At 37.9% G+C, this 18,161-nt stretch overlaps 1 protein-coding gene across 2 annotated transcripts in view; it reads left to right on the forward strand.

Annotated features, from left to right (window-relative positions):
* Positions 1-18,161, forward strand: part of rgr (regular) — a 133,086-nt gene that overhangs the window by 107,129 nt on the left and 7,796 nt on the right. The window contains exons 2-5 of one of the 2 annotated variants that reach the window (XM_067770292.1): positions 9,181-9,282; positions 9,345-9,689; positions 9,791-10,183; positions 10,283-10,910. In XM_067770292.1, the coding sequence (XP_067626393.1) occupies positions 9,181-9,282; positions 9,345-9,689; positions 9,791-10,183; positions 10,283-10,910 (1,468 nt within the window). The remainder of the gene's footprint in view (positions 1-9,180; positions 9,283-9,344; positions 9,690-9,790; positions 10,184-10,282; positions 10,911-18,161) is intronic. The other variant, XM_067770293.1, reaches the window with a different exon arrangement.

An 18,161-nucleotide genomic window follows, 5' to 3' on the forward strand; every position in this document is an offset into this window, starting at 1 on the left:
CAGCGAACTCCTGCCTATTTCTCTCATAACTTGATTGGAAAATTTCCAAAACCTGTTCTCTCGAGACACTCATTTTATCAACTTTTAAACAAACCACTTGAGACAAGATTAATAAAATGGAGCACAGACAAATACTTCCAAAAATTTACGCAACAAATTCACTTGCAATCTTTTGCAGTTTTATATTAAACTTAAAAAAAGTCAATCAATTTTGATTACTTACAGTTTGCTGCTTTTTACTAACTAATAAAATTGGATGTACTTGGAAAGCATGATTCTTAACGATTTTCAAAATATTTTATCAATGAAACATATTTAGGATGTTGAATTCTTTTGACCCTCTATATCAAAATTTTCTGATTACTAAAGCCAAACGTTGATTGATGAATGTTAAGATTTTGACCCTTTTTGTTAGTAATTTAATTGCTGAAGATATGATTCGTAAAATGTTGATCAATGGAAACTTTGAATATTGAAAATTGTTGGCTCCTTTATTAATGTTAATGCTGATTGTTGTAGAAAATTTTTTCTGAATAAATAAAATTGTTTAAACCAGATAATGTAAATTAATGTGAAGTTTCTTGTTGTTAATAACTTTTAATATTCGAAAGATGAAGACAAATAACGTTTAGATTGATGTTTTTTTTTTTTGATTGTTGAAAAATTTTATATTTTCAATGTAATTATAAAATTTGAAAATTGTTGGTATGTATGTTAAAAAAATTCCTCCTCCTTATGAGAATCCTTTGTTGAGCTGATTAGCTTTAGTTGATGAGTTAAAAATTCTTTTTCCTTATAGGAATTGTTGATTGAAGAATTAATCTTTAGTTGGTAATTTTAAAATTCCTCTTCCTTACGGGAATCGTTTATTGAGGTGTTTAGCTGCCAGTTCGCCAAGGATCTATGATCCTTTTATATTGGCTTAAATTTATGGCAGCCCCACGTTGGGCGCCAAATAAAAAAAAAAAATATTTTTTAAAATAAAAACTTATTTTTTATTAAACGATCTTGCACGATCGAGCTTAACTTTTCAACTTCAAATTCAGTTCAAGTCTTTCAAAACATACAAAATTCATTGCATACTGATTTACAATTTAATGAGTAAGAACAGTTACAGTAGGTGCCTATTTCTTTAATATAGCCAAGAAGCCAACAATGATCATTAACTTATATATATATATATATTGCATTTGTATGATATAAGAAAAAAAATTAAATTGAAATCCTTTTGCCAATTCGTGCATAATCGACGAATGGCTGCTGTCGCAAAAAAAATTTTCTTTAAATTTATGGTTGAGCTCAAAAAATGAATCGCTAAATCGTTTCACGTGATAAAGACGGCTTACTATCAATAAAATTTATAGAGCCAACTTCAAACATTTTGTAGCGACAAAATATATTATTAAAATGATAAAAAAAAGATGTATGCCCTTTTTGTAAAGCTAATGTTTAGGTAGGTATTATGTAAATTGAATTATACTCGTAAATTGCTGAATACATTTTTAGTTATATTTAAAGAGTTTGTTCAATATAATGTATATAAGATGCATTCGACGCCCGGTGCTATGCCCACCCTCAAAATCCATGGCCACCGACGCACCTAAAATTCCGGTGGCCCCTTACCTGCTAACCCTACGTGCCTTCTAAATGATTGCGATAGGCAGCATTCTCATTTTAAATTACAAAATTTATTCAAAATTCATTATTAATATACTGTTGTTAAACCTTTTCTTTGAAAAATCATTGGATTACTAGCTAAATTTCTAATATAAACTATACTCTCTAACAACAAAGGTATTCAAATTAATTTGCTTATATTTTGTTAACAAAAAATATATATAAAGTTCTGTCTTGGTTATTATCATAAGGGGTTGCCCTTAAAGTACATTGTTACGATAATCACTTATTATCTGCTTTTTTTTCCACTTACAAAAATTATTATGCTGTTATAGTAGAACTTATTTTTGAGTGTAACATAATACCAAATTGGTATAATGCTAATGCGCATAGTATAATGATAATAATACCTAATATGTACTAAGAAGAGTGTTTACAAAAGCAATAAAGATGAAATTGCGATAGCAATATGTATTACGTGCACGTATATTATACTGTTTTCACACAGAAACTTAATGATCTCATTTCACCTTCTAATGAAATCGTAAATTTTTTGCTTTCACACAGAAGTAACTGCTCGATTAGTATGAAGGATGAAATATCAAGAGAATAAAATGACAATGCTATATGACAGACAATCATGGTGGAACGATACAAGGTGGCAGCATGGTGACATACCTACAAACAAACAAAATTCCATGTACTTGTAAATTCGATGGACAAATGTCAAAATCGTACTGCGCCGGTAGTTGATGTATCAAATCAAATAAAAAAGGTTATAATCAGCTGTTCGATGCGGCCACCTTGTATCGTTCCGCCATGCAGACAATGACATTTACTTTGACAAATGACATTTTTAAGCACTGAACACACCAAAAACTAAGAAGCGGAACGCGGCCAACAGAGTTGCATTATGCTTTTGACTTCATTAGGCATTCGATTAGCTACTAATGAAATAATTATATATTCGAATTTTGTAGGGAAGATTGAGCTCAATAAGCGTCTTAATGTAGAAAACTGCCTTTATTATTCAATAAGCCGTCTGTGTGAAAATAGTATTACTTTCGTCTTGTTGCTCGAAGGATATTGCCCGCAATAGGGATTCATATGTATATATATATATATATATATATATATATTGCATTTGTATGATATAAGAAAAAAAATTAAATTGAAATCCTTTTGCCAATTCGTGCATAATCGACGAATGGCTGCTGTCGCAAACAAAATTTTCATTAAATTTATGGTTGAGCTCCAAAAATGAATCGCTAAAACGTTTCACGTGATAAAGACGGCTTATTATCAATAAAATTTATAGAGCCAACTTCAAACATTTTAAAGCGACAAAATATATTATTAAAATGATAAAAAAAAAGATGTATGCCCTTTTTGTAAAGCTAATGTTTAGGTATATATTATGTAAATTGAATTATACTCGTAAATTGCTGAATACATTTTTAGTTATATTTAAAGAGTTTTGTTCAATATAATGTATATAAGATGCATTCTCAAATAAACGGAGTATGTTTGAATTAGTTTTGAGCGTTTTAACAGGTAATTGCTGCTTAACCTGACTGAGACAAAACTGCCTGTTTATTTGTGAACAAACCTTTAAAATGTGTAAATAATTTTGTATATTAAACTGTTGTTGCATTCTTTAATATCTTGTCAAGTTGCAAAACATAAGTGTTCATGTAATAATTATTTTGGTTAAATAATTAATACAAGCTAAACTTAAATAGTGGAAATCATTTATGTGTATTTTTTTTTTTCTTCCCACTCCAACCTAGTATGTTTGCATGTAGTATGTATGTAGTGTATTTAATGAAATAAATATGAACGGAGAAACCAATTTTATATATGTAAATTTAAAAACTAATTTTAAATACAACTTTAGCTTGGCGTTCCAAGCGCCATTTTTTCTGCTTTTTCATTCAAATCAAAATTTTTTATTTTCTTTATTTTTTTTTTTTTGGAACGAACTCACCCAAGTCGGGTTGCAGGCCATTGGTGTTGGCTCTGCCGTTGTCGTTGTCGTTGCAGGTTGGTGTTGGTACTGTTGGTGGTTGTTGCGCTCTGGTCCGAGGTAATCGAATGAACCTGGTGGCGGTAAAGCTTCGTGCTGACCTTTACGATCTGGATGACTTAGTAATTTTGGCGTTAATTGTATTACGCGGCAGCGTACTGCTGGCCCTGGAGGCGGAATTGGTGTCGGACGCTTTTTCCAAAGGTGGTAGTGTGCCTCGTAAACGTAGAGAAAGGGGTTTATTCTCGGATACCAATGGTTCTCATCAACAATTAGTTTAGTGCCGTCCGAATACGAATCGGAATCACTAGAACTTTCCTCACTAAGTGTGACTGTGAAACGCCGACCTACTTCACTGGATATTATATACGTTGAGCTTGCGGCAACACGACACCACCGTGATAAGGTTTACTACCACCTGTTTGTTCTTCTAGTAGTTGGGCTAAGGAATCGGCCTGCAATTCCTCGTTGCAGTCTTTTGTTTCTTCCACAATGCTCGCTTGAATACGTGCACAGCCGGCTAGGGTGTTTGGCGATTAGTTAAATATACGTGGGGATGTGCAGTTGATGTAGCAATAGTGCTAATAAAGCAGTTGGTGCCTTGCTGTTGAAGTTGTGCCAACAGATGTTACACGATCCTTTTTTTTTATCGCCGGGCTGCCACAAATTTAGCTGCAGTAAAATCACAATTCTTCTTCCTTTTTTCTTCTTGCCGGAAACTCATGGCAATTTTCGCTCGTTGTGGTTTCTCAAAATTTTTCAGACTTCTTCTTGCTTTTTCATGCCGGAAACTCATGGCAATTTTTCGCTAGTGATCGCCGGTCTGTTTTTTTCTTGTTTTCGATACTTTTGTATCGCAACTTTCGTCCCATCGCCAGTCACTAGGTGTGTTCGCGCGAACACGCTCCCAAGTGGACCGTAACCGTAGACCATAACATTTCATATGTTTTAACGCGCTGGGGAACTTGGCTTGAGGCAGCATCTTATTTTGCAAAAAACTTCAACGAGATCAAAGAAATAGTTGAAGGTCTTGATGACGATGCGGCCTGCATTATTTTTGCCAAAAAATTGTTTGCAAATAAGGGCATCCGAGAGGAGTTGCCTTATATCCAGTCAAATTTTGGTTTCCTATTAAGCGAGGGAAATACTTTCATAATGCTCCAGAAAAGAGGTATTGTGTTATTATTATACCTGTGTTTACTCGTATATATAAAGTTTCTAATTTATTGATTTGTATTTACATAGGTGAACCTATTAGCAATCCATTGGCAATTCTCAACAACATAGAAAACAATTTAAAACAGGCCAAGGGACCAGTAGCTAAAATTATATTGGAAAAATTTTATATAGTATTCCAATCGAATCAAGGCCTGCAAGTTATAAAAAAAAGTTGCCGCAATTGTGAATGGTGAAAAGTTTGTGGAATTACCAGAAAATATAGCTATAAATGAAGTTGAGGTTTTGAATTGGGCGCCATTGGTATCTGTAGATGTTGAGAGGACATTTAGTTCTGTCTTTGCCTTTTTTTAAAACTAAATTTGCCTATTTCTCAGGTTTTAGCGCCTATAAATCCTATCACTGGTAATAACTAATTATATGAAAGTATTTACTTTGCACCTCCAGTTTTTTTATATTCAACAGTTATATTAAGCTCACTTAAAGATATTTCCCTTTTCTTTGGTTTGTTCTTTTTTATATACATATATGTTCTTGTATTATCAGTATGCGCCCCACAAGCATCTATTAAAAAAATGAAGGATATGACATTTCCACTGTTATTAAAATCAACATTTAATGCCATTAACTATTTTCTTATTGTTATTATTTTTATGAAAATTGTTAACTATTATAAGAAAATAATGAATAAACAAACACATTCTAGGGGTACCCGGGTCCACGTTTTGGGCTATATCTCGAGACCCCAGCCTCCAAGTTGTATGAAAATTATCCTGTACTTTAGCACTCATCAACAGCTTTCATTTGATATCCATATTGTATAAACACATTCTAGAGGTACCCGGGTCCACGTTTTGATCTCAAGACCCTAGACACGTAGCGAAAAAAAGGTAGACGTTGGCCGATTCTCAGACCTACCCAACATGCTCACAAAATTTTGAGCCGTTTCGGAGGAGTTAAGCCTCTAACACCGTGACAGAAGAATTTTATATATTAGAAGATTGCAAATTCTCTTAAAGAAAGCAATTTTCTTACCAATTTTTACAAATGTAGTGTATATGATCATTATTAGGTCCACATATTTTATTTTTGGCACGTTCTCAATGTTTTTATTGTTCATCCGTATATTAATAGTATCGCGTGTGTTAAACAACATAATTTTTGACTTTCTGACTGATATTTTGAGAATAAACAGATGTCTTCTATATAATTCTGTAACGGTTTTTTCACAATAATTTCCAGTAATTATACTCAGCGTGCTTTGCACACAGAGTATATTAACTTTGGTAACATAACGGTTGGTTGTACAGGTATAAAGGAATCGAGATAGATATAGACTTCTTCAGTATCGGAAAAAAATTTGATTAAGCCATGTCCGACCGTCCGTTCGTCTGTCCACCCGTTAACACGATAACTTGAGCAAATATTGAGATATCTTCACAAAATTCGGTATATGAGCTTATCTGGACCCAGAATAGATGATATTGAAAATGAGTGGAATCGGATGATAACCACGCCCACTTTTTATATATATGTATAACATTTTGGAAAACAACCAAACCGGATTTTTTAATAAATAATACACCTAGAATGTTGTTGGCGGCCACCGTGGTGTGATGGTAGCGTGCTCCGCCTACCACACCGGATGCCCTGGGTTCAAACCCCGGACAAGGCAACATCAAAAATTTTAGAAATAAGGTTTTTCAATTAGAAGAAAAATTTTTCTAAGCGGGGCAGTGTTTGGCAAGCGCTCCGGGTGTATTTCTGCCATGAAAAGCTCTCAGTGAAAACTCATCTGCCTTGCAAATGCCGTTCGGAGTCGGCACAAAATCATGTAGGTCCCGTCCGGCCAATTTGTATGGAAAATCAAGAGGAGCAACGCAAATTGGAAGAGAGGCTCGGCCTCAGATCTCTTCGGAGGTTATCGCGCCTTACATTTATTTATTTTTAGAATGTTGAAATTTGTTGTGTGGACTAACTAATATTGAGACTGGATAAAAATTTGAAAACATTTTTGAAATGGGCGTGGCACGCTCACTTATGATAAAATCAATTTTACAAATATTATTAATCATAAATCAAAAACCGTTAAACAAAATTCAGAAGAGAGCTTGTCTTAACTATAAGGAATGCTTCGAAGAAAAATTAACGAAATCGGTTAAGGACCACGCCCACTTTTATATATAAAGATTCTTAAAGGGGTTGTGGACGAAAAAAATAAGCTATATTTTTGCAATGAAATATGAATTATATTTCTTTTTCCAAGTGGAATTACAATAAGAAATAGGAAAAAATTAAAATTCTTGAAAATGGGAGTGGCACCGCCCTGTTTATAACTAAGCAGTTTTCTATGTTTCGGGATCCATAACTCGAAGAAAAATTACCGGATCGTGATAAGATTGGGTAAACATATTTTTCTTGTAGCAGGAAATATTTGTAGAAAAATGGACGAGATCGGTTAAAGACCACACCTACTTTTATATAAAAAAAAGTTCAAAGGAACGTAGACTAGAATAATAAGCTATATCTTATATCACTTACCAGGTTTGGTTGTAAGAGGAAATCGGGAGACATTTTTTTTAAAGGGTTGTGTCACGTGTTAAGTAGAAAAGCAATTTATCTGAAATGAACTGTACAATTTAAGCTTACACTGAGTATATATTGGTCGGCTACACCCGAACTTAGGCACCCTTACTTGTTTTTCTATGGTCTTAAGGCCATTTATAGGTTAAAACTATTCGCATTGTCTTGTGTTTTTAACTTTTTCAACTGGCGTTATAATTGGTACAATGGTGTGTAGTTAACTGATCAATAATATAACGAGGATATCCCTTTCCCGTTTCCGAAATTTTGCATTCCGCTGAAAGTAATGTATCCCGGCAATAGACATGCTCTCAAAATTGTATCGGGCTGTGGCTATATAAGTCACACTCTGCTTTAGCAAACAAGAACATACAACAGTATTTTAGATATTTTTTCTAATGCTGTTCGAACTTTTATTGGTCCCTTGCGATGGGTATTTATTAATTTGTACGTACCTCATAGATTAGAACCACTTTATGAAAGCCAAATATCAAACGATAAGGGTGCTAACACTTATAATAACATCATTTAATTATTGCCTTCACACAATTAATTTATTGTAAAACCAAACACCCACAACTTGGATAGTAAGTAAGTATGTATACATTGGTTGCGTTTTCTCTGACGTTTTCCAGATCCCGGCAATATAAAATGAAAATAGAGTAAAGGAGGGCAAATACTTTTGACTTTTGAAAGAAAGGTCTTTAATATTGAGTTTGATGTAAAAGAAGTCGGCGAAGCGAATTCCAGTACTATTGGATATTGACGTCGATGACATTACGCTACCGACTGTGGCCGCACTTCCATGGTCTATAAATCCTTCGAAGAACTTTTCTCTCGAACACTCGCAGAGCCGTCTCATCTGTTGTCATGGTTCATGCTTCTGCACTGCATAGCAGGACGGGTACGATTAGTGAACATGAGCTTCATTTGCCCACACAGTACTGTACCTTTCAATTGGTTACTCCTTCCAAAGTAGCATTGTGTTAATGGTGGCTCCCAAATAAACGAAATTATGGCCGCCAAAAGTGACGTGGTTGACAAGCAGCACATGCACTGACTCTTTGCTTGTACTTTTTATCCCTCTCTAAATATCTCTTTGCCGTTTGGAGTAGGCAGAACTTACGTAGTGTTTGTAAAAGCTTGTTGATTAATATTATTTCTATGAAAAACTGAGATCTATTTCCTTTCAACGCCAACAATTCATCAGATCGCGATTTTGAAAACACCATACCTGTAAACCAGTTTTGCCAAAAAAAAATGGTACTATCTGGTTTGGTATTTTTGACATCCTCTTTGCGGTGTGATGGTGGCGTGCTCCGCTTACCATACAATTTCTTTCCCTTAGAAAAAAGTGTCTAAGTGGGGTAGCCCCTCGCAAGCACTACGAGCATATTTCTGCTATGATAAGCTTCTCGGCATAAAACATATAGACCCGCCCATTCGTGGGAAAAATTAAAAGAAGCACGACGAAAATTGGAAGAGAAGCTCGGCTTAAAATCACTTCGGAGGTTAATCGCGCCACGTATTTATTTTTTCAAATTTATTTTAGGCCTGAATTTTCAGTGCGAGTTTAAACTATAGTTAAAGTTGGCTAGAGTTAAACCTTACACCCCTTTGTTCGATAACATAACATACATATTACTGTTCATCTCAGCTTTAGCGGCCGAAGTGGCAGTGTAGGGTAACGTCTGCCGTGTCCGTACCTCAAGTATATACCAAAGAACAATATTAACGGGATTTATTAAAGTGATGTTTCTCATCTCAAATTCTTATAGTGTCCTGAAAATGATTCCCCAAGCCTACATGACAAGCGAGAACAACGCAAAGACTTAATACCACTGCCGATTTGTATATTAAAGCCGCAAGTCGGCGAAAAGGTACCCAGGATATAGACAGGAACCATTTTCATATTATTTTAATAGCGCTCTGTTTTTTTTAGCCCTTGCTGAATGAAAATGAGCACAGTACTGAGGTCATATTTTACCTATTAGAGACTTATAAAAACTTTGAGAAGCTCTGGAATCCAAATCATCCACAATACAAATACAATGCCAATCGTAAGATGTTCGAAGAACTATCGCGACCACTATTACGTGATATGAATTACTCATTGGATGGTGCGGAGATCTATGCTATCATTAAAAGTTTACGTACACGCTATCGACTCGAATTGACCAAAGCACGTCAACGTAAAGGAAAATATAAGACACGTTTTAAATATTTCGATAAAATGGAATTTCTGCGCGATATCATTGAGAATAAGCGTGCGACGCGTCAAACTAAGGTACTTGTTATTGTAGAAGTTGAAAGTACACAATATTACCATCCCTCGTCAATTTTAGCGCCTCTCTCACTCTCAGCACTCAACATTCCTTCTCGTTGTAGAATCGCGTAGATAGTTCATCGGTAACTGAAAATACTTTAAAAGATTGGGCTGAAACAACACGTTCCCTGCATAACCATGATGTACTTACTTGTCTATTGGATGCTTTTAGGCGACAAGAGGCTCTCTGGAATCCACAACATCCTGATTATTTGCAATGTAATAAAAATGATCTGATGCGTGATATTTCAGCTGAATTGCTTCTAGAGAAGAGCGTAAACATGTCAGCGGATGAATGCTTCACGGAGATACAAAAGTTACGTACACGCTATCGGCGTGAATTGAGTATCGCTCACGAACAGAAAGGACTGTATGCGCCTAAGTTATGGTGTTTCGAACAAATGGAGTTCCTGCATAAGATATTTGAAGATCAATTGCTTGATAGGCTTAAAAAGGTAAGTAACTAAGCTCCTAATTTTTTTCTTAAAAAAACTGATAAATTTTCGTTTTTCTCTTGCTCTCTTCCGCTTTGTTTTATCCATTATGTATTTCAGCGCAAAGGTGTTATCGCTTGTAAACCAAACACTCGGTATTTAAAAGCTAAATCTATAAACTTCAAAAGCACCGATGATCATCTAACGTTTATTGAAATCTACAAAAGTTACTCAGCCCTTTGGGATGTAGATCACCCCGATTATCGTTCAACCACCTATCGCAATGAGGAACTTAATCAAATGTTAGAGGAAGTTAATCTTATGCTGGGCATCAATGGTACACTTGAAGAACTGCAGAAAACCTTATATGAGTTACGTAAAGAATTTTCATCAGAGAAGAATAAACGTCTGACAGAAGCGTTCGACGTTGTCAAGACATCACCACCGACACCATCGTTAATTGTACAAACAAAGCTCATGGAATTTCTTGAAACAAATTTGGGTCCATTTCGTTGTGATGTTTGTAAAGATTTAATAAAAACCTCCGATCAGTATAAGATTCATAAGTCTGGGCATGATGGCATGCAGCCTTTTATTTGTACACTTTGTGGTAAAGGTTTTCAAATACCGGGCAATCTCACGATTCACATACGACGACACAAGGGCGATTTTCCGTATTCTTGTGCTGTGTGTGATAAAAAATTTGCCACGTCTACAGAGGTTGCAATTCATTTGCGAAGTCATACAGGTAAGTTGAAATGAGTTTTTGTTTGTATCAAAAGATTTAAAGTTCAACTAGATTGGATAGATTTTGTTAAGAGGGTACGAATATTATTTCTCGCACTTCTTTGCGGAGAAATGTATGTAATTGGTAATGCTCTCAATATTTGCCGGGATCCACACAGATGTTTCCTTCTAAGCTCATATTGGCGCTGATCCAGGAGCCATAGCTCACATCGGGACTAAAGGTTTCTTGGCCCAGATGGTAAATTTCCTGTCATGCTACAAATGAAACGGCTTGAAATAATTTTTGACGGGCGCATAAGACTAACACCCATATTCTTGCGCTCGTTGACTGACAATTCGTCGCTGCGCTCACAAAAACAGTTATGTGTTTTTCATCAACTTTTCAGGAGATCAAAAAAACTTATTTCTGGTGTCCACTTGCAAAATTTTGAAAAAGTCGTATTTTTGATATATTTTATGGAAAGTACGTTATTGATGTGTGAAGGAAAAAATCATGTTTTTTAACCCATTACGGCGTGATAAATATTTGCGCCGTTTTATAGCACATAGCTGATTTCAAACATGATTCAAATTTTCTTTTGGCGGTAGGGAAATGCATGCAATTTTTGCTGTTACTCCTCATAATGCTTATGGCGATTACCCCTTAAGCCCCTGGGAGGTGTAGCTTCATCAATCAGATATCTGTTAGGATGCCCAGGTTTCTGGGTATTCAACAGAAACGGTTTGTTTAGCATTTCATTTCTCTCCCTAATGGGGAGTACTCTCGCCTCATTGTGTACGTTGTGTTCTGGGGACATAAGAAGACAGCCCGCCCGTAGCGGTCTGAGGGCAGTATTTTGGCAGGCCTGTATTTTCTTCCAGTGAGTAACCTTTAGGCTGTGGGACCATATCGGAGACGCGCAGCATGCCATCGGGCGGCCAATTGCTTCCTAAGTAGTAATGAGCGTTTCTTTGTTTTAACCCCAAGTGCTGATGTAAAAAGATTTGAGGATTTTATTCTGAATTTTCGGTACAATCCAAAATTTAGATCCTGATCGAAGGTCACACCCAAGATTTTATGGTGTAAGACAGTCGGTAGCGTAATGCCGATGCCGGGATCAAATAGATTATATTGCACTGTATGGTGGGTGATAAACGCGAGACCGCCTGCATTTCCGCTCTTGCGATCTTTTCTGTGGACGTTATGTCCAGAGCTGGTCTGCAGAGCAGATCTTGCTGTGTGTTTGGTCTCTTGGATCGCTGCAATGCGGATGTTATGCCGCTTCATGAAATCAACTGTCTCCGTGATCTTCCCAGTTAACCCATAACAGTTTAACTGCAGAATTCTGATGTGCAACGGGGGAGACGTCGTCACTCTGGGGGTAAGTGATAAGTGATAGGTGACTACGTCTGAGTTGAGGGAGGCCAGGACGCAATTGCTGTTGTGGCCCTGGGACTGGACGTCCCTGGGAAAGCATTTGGGTACCCGGTGTAGTTGGGTTTGTGGCCTGGCAGTATGGCGCGAATGGGGTTACACTGAAATAACAGCCCTTGGTCGGGAAAAACCCCGAGTCGCTCCGTTTCATAGAACCGGCTGCCTTGGGAAGCGAGGTGGTTCGTAATTATTTTTTACATTTAAATCAAAGCACTTTCGCCAGCGATTAAAAAAAATTATAAGCTAGTGAGTAAGTAGATAACCGTTTTTCAGAGTACTTCTAGTACTGTGAGCACATAGCTGTTTTCGATCACTTCTAAACCAAAAGAGATATAAAAAAAAGGCATATGCAGAAATGTGGGCTCTATATAGTGATAATAAAATATGCAATACAAAAAAAAATTGAAGAAAAACAGTTATGTATTTCGTTAGCGCAGCGACGAATTGTTATTGTTTGTCTTTCATTGAAACATTAACCATTATAGGAACAGTTGCCATTTTTTATAAAAATTGTCAGTCACTCAGGGCCGGGATATGAGTGTAAATCATGTACTCCATTCTTGATGTTTATAAGAAGTTCAACATGGATAAAAAACTATTATCCACAACACAATATGCAGAGGCAAGTCGGTAGACACGGCTCTGCAAAGGGTGGTTATAAACGTGGAGAAAGCCTTCGAAGATAAGTTAGACATTAAAGGTGCTTTCAACAATGCACATAAATATTTAAACTGGCGATGATGGATGGTCTTTATTGCATTAAAGTACATCGAGGCGTTACTAGATGGATCGGCTGTATGCTAAATTGCAGGAAGATTTGCTGAACTTAAAAAAAAATAAATGTAAGGCGCGATAACCTCCGAAGAGATCTAAGGGCGAGCTTCTCTTCCAATTTGCGTCGTGCTCCTCTTGATTTTCCCTACAAATTGGCCGGACGGGACCTACATGCTTTATGCCGACTCCGAACGGCATCTGCAAGGCAGATGAGTTTTCACTGACAGCTTTTCATGGCAGAAATACACCCGGAGCGCTTGCCAAACACTGCCGAGGGGCGACCCCGCTTAGAAAAATTTTCCTCTAATTGAAAAACCTTATTTCTAAAAATTTTGATGTTGCTTTGCCCGGGAGTTGAACCCAGGGCATACGGTGTGATAGGCGGAGCACGCTACCATCACACCACGGTGGCCGCCGCTAAAACGTTGCTGAACTTACTATCTATATATTAATACGCTAACAAAATGTCCATTCAATCAATTGACAGGCGGTTTCGCATAGTTAGCATACGTAAAATCATATAAAAGTTATATGAATCGATTCGTATGGATCAGCTGCAGTGCATGGGCCTATTTTTGTTAACAAATATTACTCTATTTGTTTATAATTAATAGAAAAAGTTTTTTGTAAATGCAACAATTTCTCCAAATATCGATATTTACTTTCTTGCACAAAAGCGCTCCATCTGTGGACCAATTATGCAAGTGCTCTAAGACAGAAACCCACATAAGCGGTCGCGCTAGACAGTGAAAGATTAAAACATAGTTTCCCATTGTTGCCACTTACCTATAATAGCCTCTACCAAAATCCTAGAAAGTTGTTCCAAAATAATTTGTAGCGTACCAAAAAATCTTAAATAGAATTAATTTTTGACCGGCCCATTTTGCAAATTTCACTTACACATAAATACATAGGTCTTTATTCAACAAATTCTTTGTTTTTTACTTTAGTTGTTTTCAAAAAAAAACATGAAATCACAAATAATGAGTTAACTTTTGTTGAAACTAACTAAATTTATTTATAACAATTAATGGCAAATTTGCCCGAAAATGTTTTTGCATTTGCAGATTTAATCCTCATTTTAGATAAAGTACGTCTTATACTGAACAAAAAAAAAAAAAAAACGGTTACAAAAATATAACATACAATTTTTTATATTGTCTTTCATGCTAATTTATTTTATTTCTGATTTTATTTTATTATATATTCTTTTATTTCAAGTTAGTTTATTATTATTTAAATGCAACTTGACTGAATCGGAAAATTTCACGTTGTATATTAGGCTTTGTTGGATTATATATCCATTAATCGGATGCTTAGATCCCATAACCTTAATTTGTTTATGTCGCTTATGAGGTGGGTTTTGTCTAAGGCTGGGGTAACACTCAGTCAATCCAGAGTCGAGTAAAGGTCCCACAAACCCCTACTGAATAAATACACGATATTTATGTGTTACGAACGCACGCACACACGGCTGGGGATATTAGGCGGACAGCAGCTTTCCGTGCAAAGATGGAGGCGGTGGCTAATAGGCGTAGTAGTAGCGGAGGGGTCGGTACGGTGGTTTAGCGGCGGTGCAGTAGCGGGCGGGATGGTACGGTTGTCCGGGAGCAGCGGCGGGATCAGTGCGGCGGCCGGACGGCGGACAGTATTAGCGGACGGATTGGTACATTAGTATGAGCGCAGTGGCTGGACGGCGGACAGTATTAGCGGACGGATGGGTGTAGCGGTATAGACGAAGTGACGGCACCAGCGAACTGGATGGACGGTGATGCAGCGGCTTAACGGCGGTAGGATGGCGAACAGCCAACGGTCGTCGTAGCAGCGGCGTGACGGATGCAGCGGCTTAACGGCGGTAGGATGGCGAACGGCCAACGGTCGTCGTAGCAGCGGCGGGACGGATACAGCGGCTTAACGGCGGTAGGATGGCAAACGGCCAACGGTCGTCGTAGCAGCGGTGGCACCAGAGGGGTGACGGTGCGACGGCAGCGGCGGTGGGCTACGGATCGCGTACCAGGGCAGAGAGAGAGAGAGAAAATAGGCCGGCGACGGGGTTTACCTGGACAGCGGCTGCGTGTTCCGGGCGGGGTCGGATAGGCGTACCAACGGGCTGATATTGGTCGGTCGGCTGCAACGGGATCTCTAGTCGCTCTTCTTCGGCAGCTGTGGTAGTCGCGGGGTCAGTCAGGAAGAGACTGCGAGGACTCGTTAGTGCTGGTTTCACCGCTGGACACCCCCGCCTCCCTACTTGCACACTAGTAGAAGGTGCGTAAGGGGGGCGGGGTTGTACCAGCCGATACACCGTGGGTCGACCCGTGGGCGGAGGGGAAGTGCACCTTAACGGCACAGCGGTAGCCCCTGTGCGCACGCATCGGCTCACGGCCGAAACCAGAGCTGAGGGGAAGGGGTGAAATGTCATGAAGGCATCGGGCCGCTCAATACCTAGGAGGGCGCGGGGGGCAAAGTAGCACAAGGCATCCTCCCCGTCGTCCTTACCTAAGTGAAGGGTGACCCGCGCCATGACAGCGCCCCTTCCACTCAGCCAGCCTAAGCTAGAACTGAGGGGGAGGGGTTAAATGGCCATGAGGGCGTCGGGCCACTCAACACCTAGGAGGGCGCGGGGGGCAAAGTAGCACAAGGCATCCTCCCCGTCGTCCTTACCTAAGTGAATGGTGACTCGCGCCATGACGGCGCCCCTTCCACTCAGCCAGCTAGCAGGAGGGAAAAATATGTCTTTAAAAAGACATCCACTCCCGCTGGCTCACCTGCGAGGACTGAATTGCGAAAATGCAAATTCAGTGTTTATATGGGTGGTGACGCAAACTGGTTGAGAATTCAACGCACCATTATTGTGATTTTCATTGGTTCGCAATTTAGTTGGTTGTTGAATATGCTATAAAAGAAGTGGTTGTTGGCTATGCTATAGCAAAATAAGTACAGGGAGGTTCAGGTTTAGGTGAATAAGGAAATACAGGGGGAGTTACGTTATTGTAACGTTACGTTACACGCTTAAAGTTATGAAATTAATTTCATTTTAGTAAATATGTTTGAGTAAATAATTATTTTATTTTTGTTTGCTTTTCTTTTCTTTCTAATTTATTCTGCTTTGTTATATCTTAGTAGTATATCACAGACGTTCACAGACGGTATTTTATGGTAGATATGGTCATATATATTCATGAAATGGAGCGTTTAAAAATTTAATACAAATTAATTACGTACATACTTCTCAATGGGAATCCCAACATTAAATATCCGAATATTCGAATCTTCAAATTTCCACAATGATCACATTAAAACCCGGAAAAAAGCCCAAGTGCACTTATAGCGTTTTTATATGGAACAGTTTGTTCACTTCACTTAATTTTTTCGCAATTTTAGTAATTTTTTTTTTCTTTAATTAAACATTTTTTTAGTAAACTCTGCCTTCTTTCTCATCACATAATTTTTTTATATTTTTATTTTATTTTTTATGAAGGTATCCTCTATTCTACTCGAAATTTTCGTTTTGCGTCACACTTACATACTACATATTGTAACGTATTTGCTGCAAATTCCTCTTATTTGCCCTTTTGCTAGGTTCGTATCGCTAAACTGTTGAATAAATAACTCCAATATTGAATAATGGAAAAATGGCCTTTATTAAAATACTTCACAATAACACTCAAACTGTGCAACGAATTGCTTAATAACCAAACTGATAGCTCAAATGAAACTCCACTATTCAAAATAATACTGCTATTGCTCGCTAGATATCGTCTTAGTCGTAACTGCTTGACAACTCAAATCAAACTGAATTACTTCTTACTCGCTTGCCCCGCTTTTATAGTTTACGCTGCATACTTCTAGGCTCTTCGATTTCCAGAACTTACTAGTTGTTTCGGCTACAAAATCGCCAGCCACAACTACGTGCACAAATTATTGCTCTCTCTTGTGACAACTCAGATAAGATATATGCATGTGTTTGTGCATTGCCGCTCCGCTGCTCGTATACGTACATATGTGTAGACGCAATTATTTATTCGTTTATGTAGATACATAAAGATTGAATTATTGATGTGAATGTTTGTAGTTTACAGTCTCTCGCGCGCACATAGGCATATAAGTAAATGCATCTGTGTGTGACATCTCTCTGGGCTGCCTTATATATGTGTATACTTGATTTAATTATTAACGTAAATACTGCTTGGCATGGCCTTAGCATCGCCTTAGTGATGGGATAATTTAGTGATGCTAATATCCGTGACACTGCCCTCCACCTAAGTCTGATCGTCCCGATCAGACAAATCTCTCGATCGAAACGTTGCTAGCCTTTCCAAATGAACCACCTTCATTTTGGTTCGTGGTTTACCGATGGTTTGTATGCGGTACACTACATCGTTGATCCGTTTTACAACTTTGTATGGGCCTTCCCAATTACACTGCAATTTCGGGGACAAACCTTTTTTACGTTGTGGGTTGTATAACAGCACCAAATCTCCTTCCTGAAAACCTTCTGAATTAATTGCTTTATCATATCTGGCTTTCATCTTGTCACTCATAATCTTTGTTCGTTGCCTTATCAGATCATGTATCTCTCTTAGCTCTTCTTCCAAATCACTAGTGGATTTCCTAACATTTCTCTCCGCATTGGCATCTATCCCAAACTTCAAATCAGCTGGCAGTCTAAGGTCATTGCCAAAAATTACTTTTGCAGGGGTTTGGCCCGTTGTCTCATGCACTGCTGATCGGTAAGCCATCAAGAATAATGGTATGCGGGTATCCCATTCTTTATGGTACTTGTCCACTACTTTCCTTAAGTGCTCCTCCAATGTTCTATTGAATCGTTCTACCATACCATCGGATTGAGGATGCAATGCAGTTGTCCTTGTTTTTCGAATGCCCAATGACTAACACATTTTCTGGAACACAGCTGATTCGAAATTCCTGCCTTGGTCAGAATGTAACTCCATTGGTACACCATACCTTGCAACCCAATTGTTTATAAACACTTCTGCTACCGTTTCCGCTTCTTGATTTGGGATTGGGTATACCTCTGGCCATTTGCTGAAATAATCCATAACT

This window comes from Eurosta solidaginis, chromosome 3 (assembly GCF_040869045.1).
Source record: "Eurosta solidaginis isolate ZX-2024a chromosome 3, ASM4086904v1, whole genome shotgun sequence".
In the NCBI taxonomy this organism is placed as follows: Eukaryota; Metazoa; Arthropoda; class Insecta; order Diptera; family Tephritidae; genus Eurosta; species Eurosta solidaginis.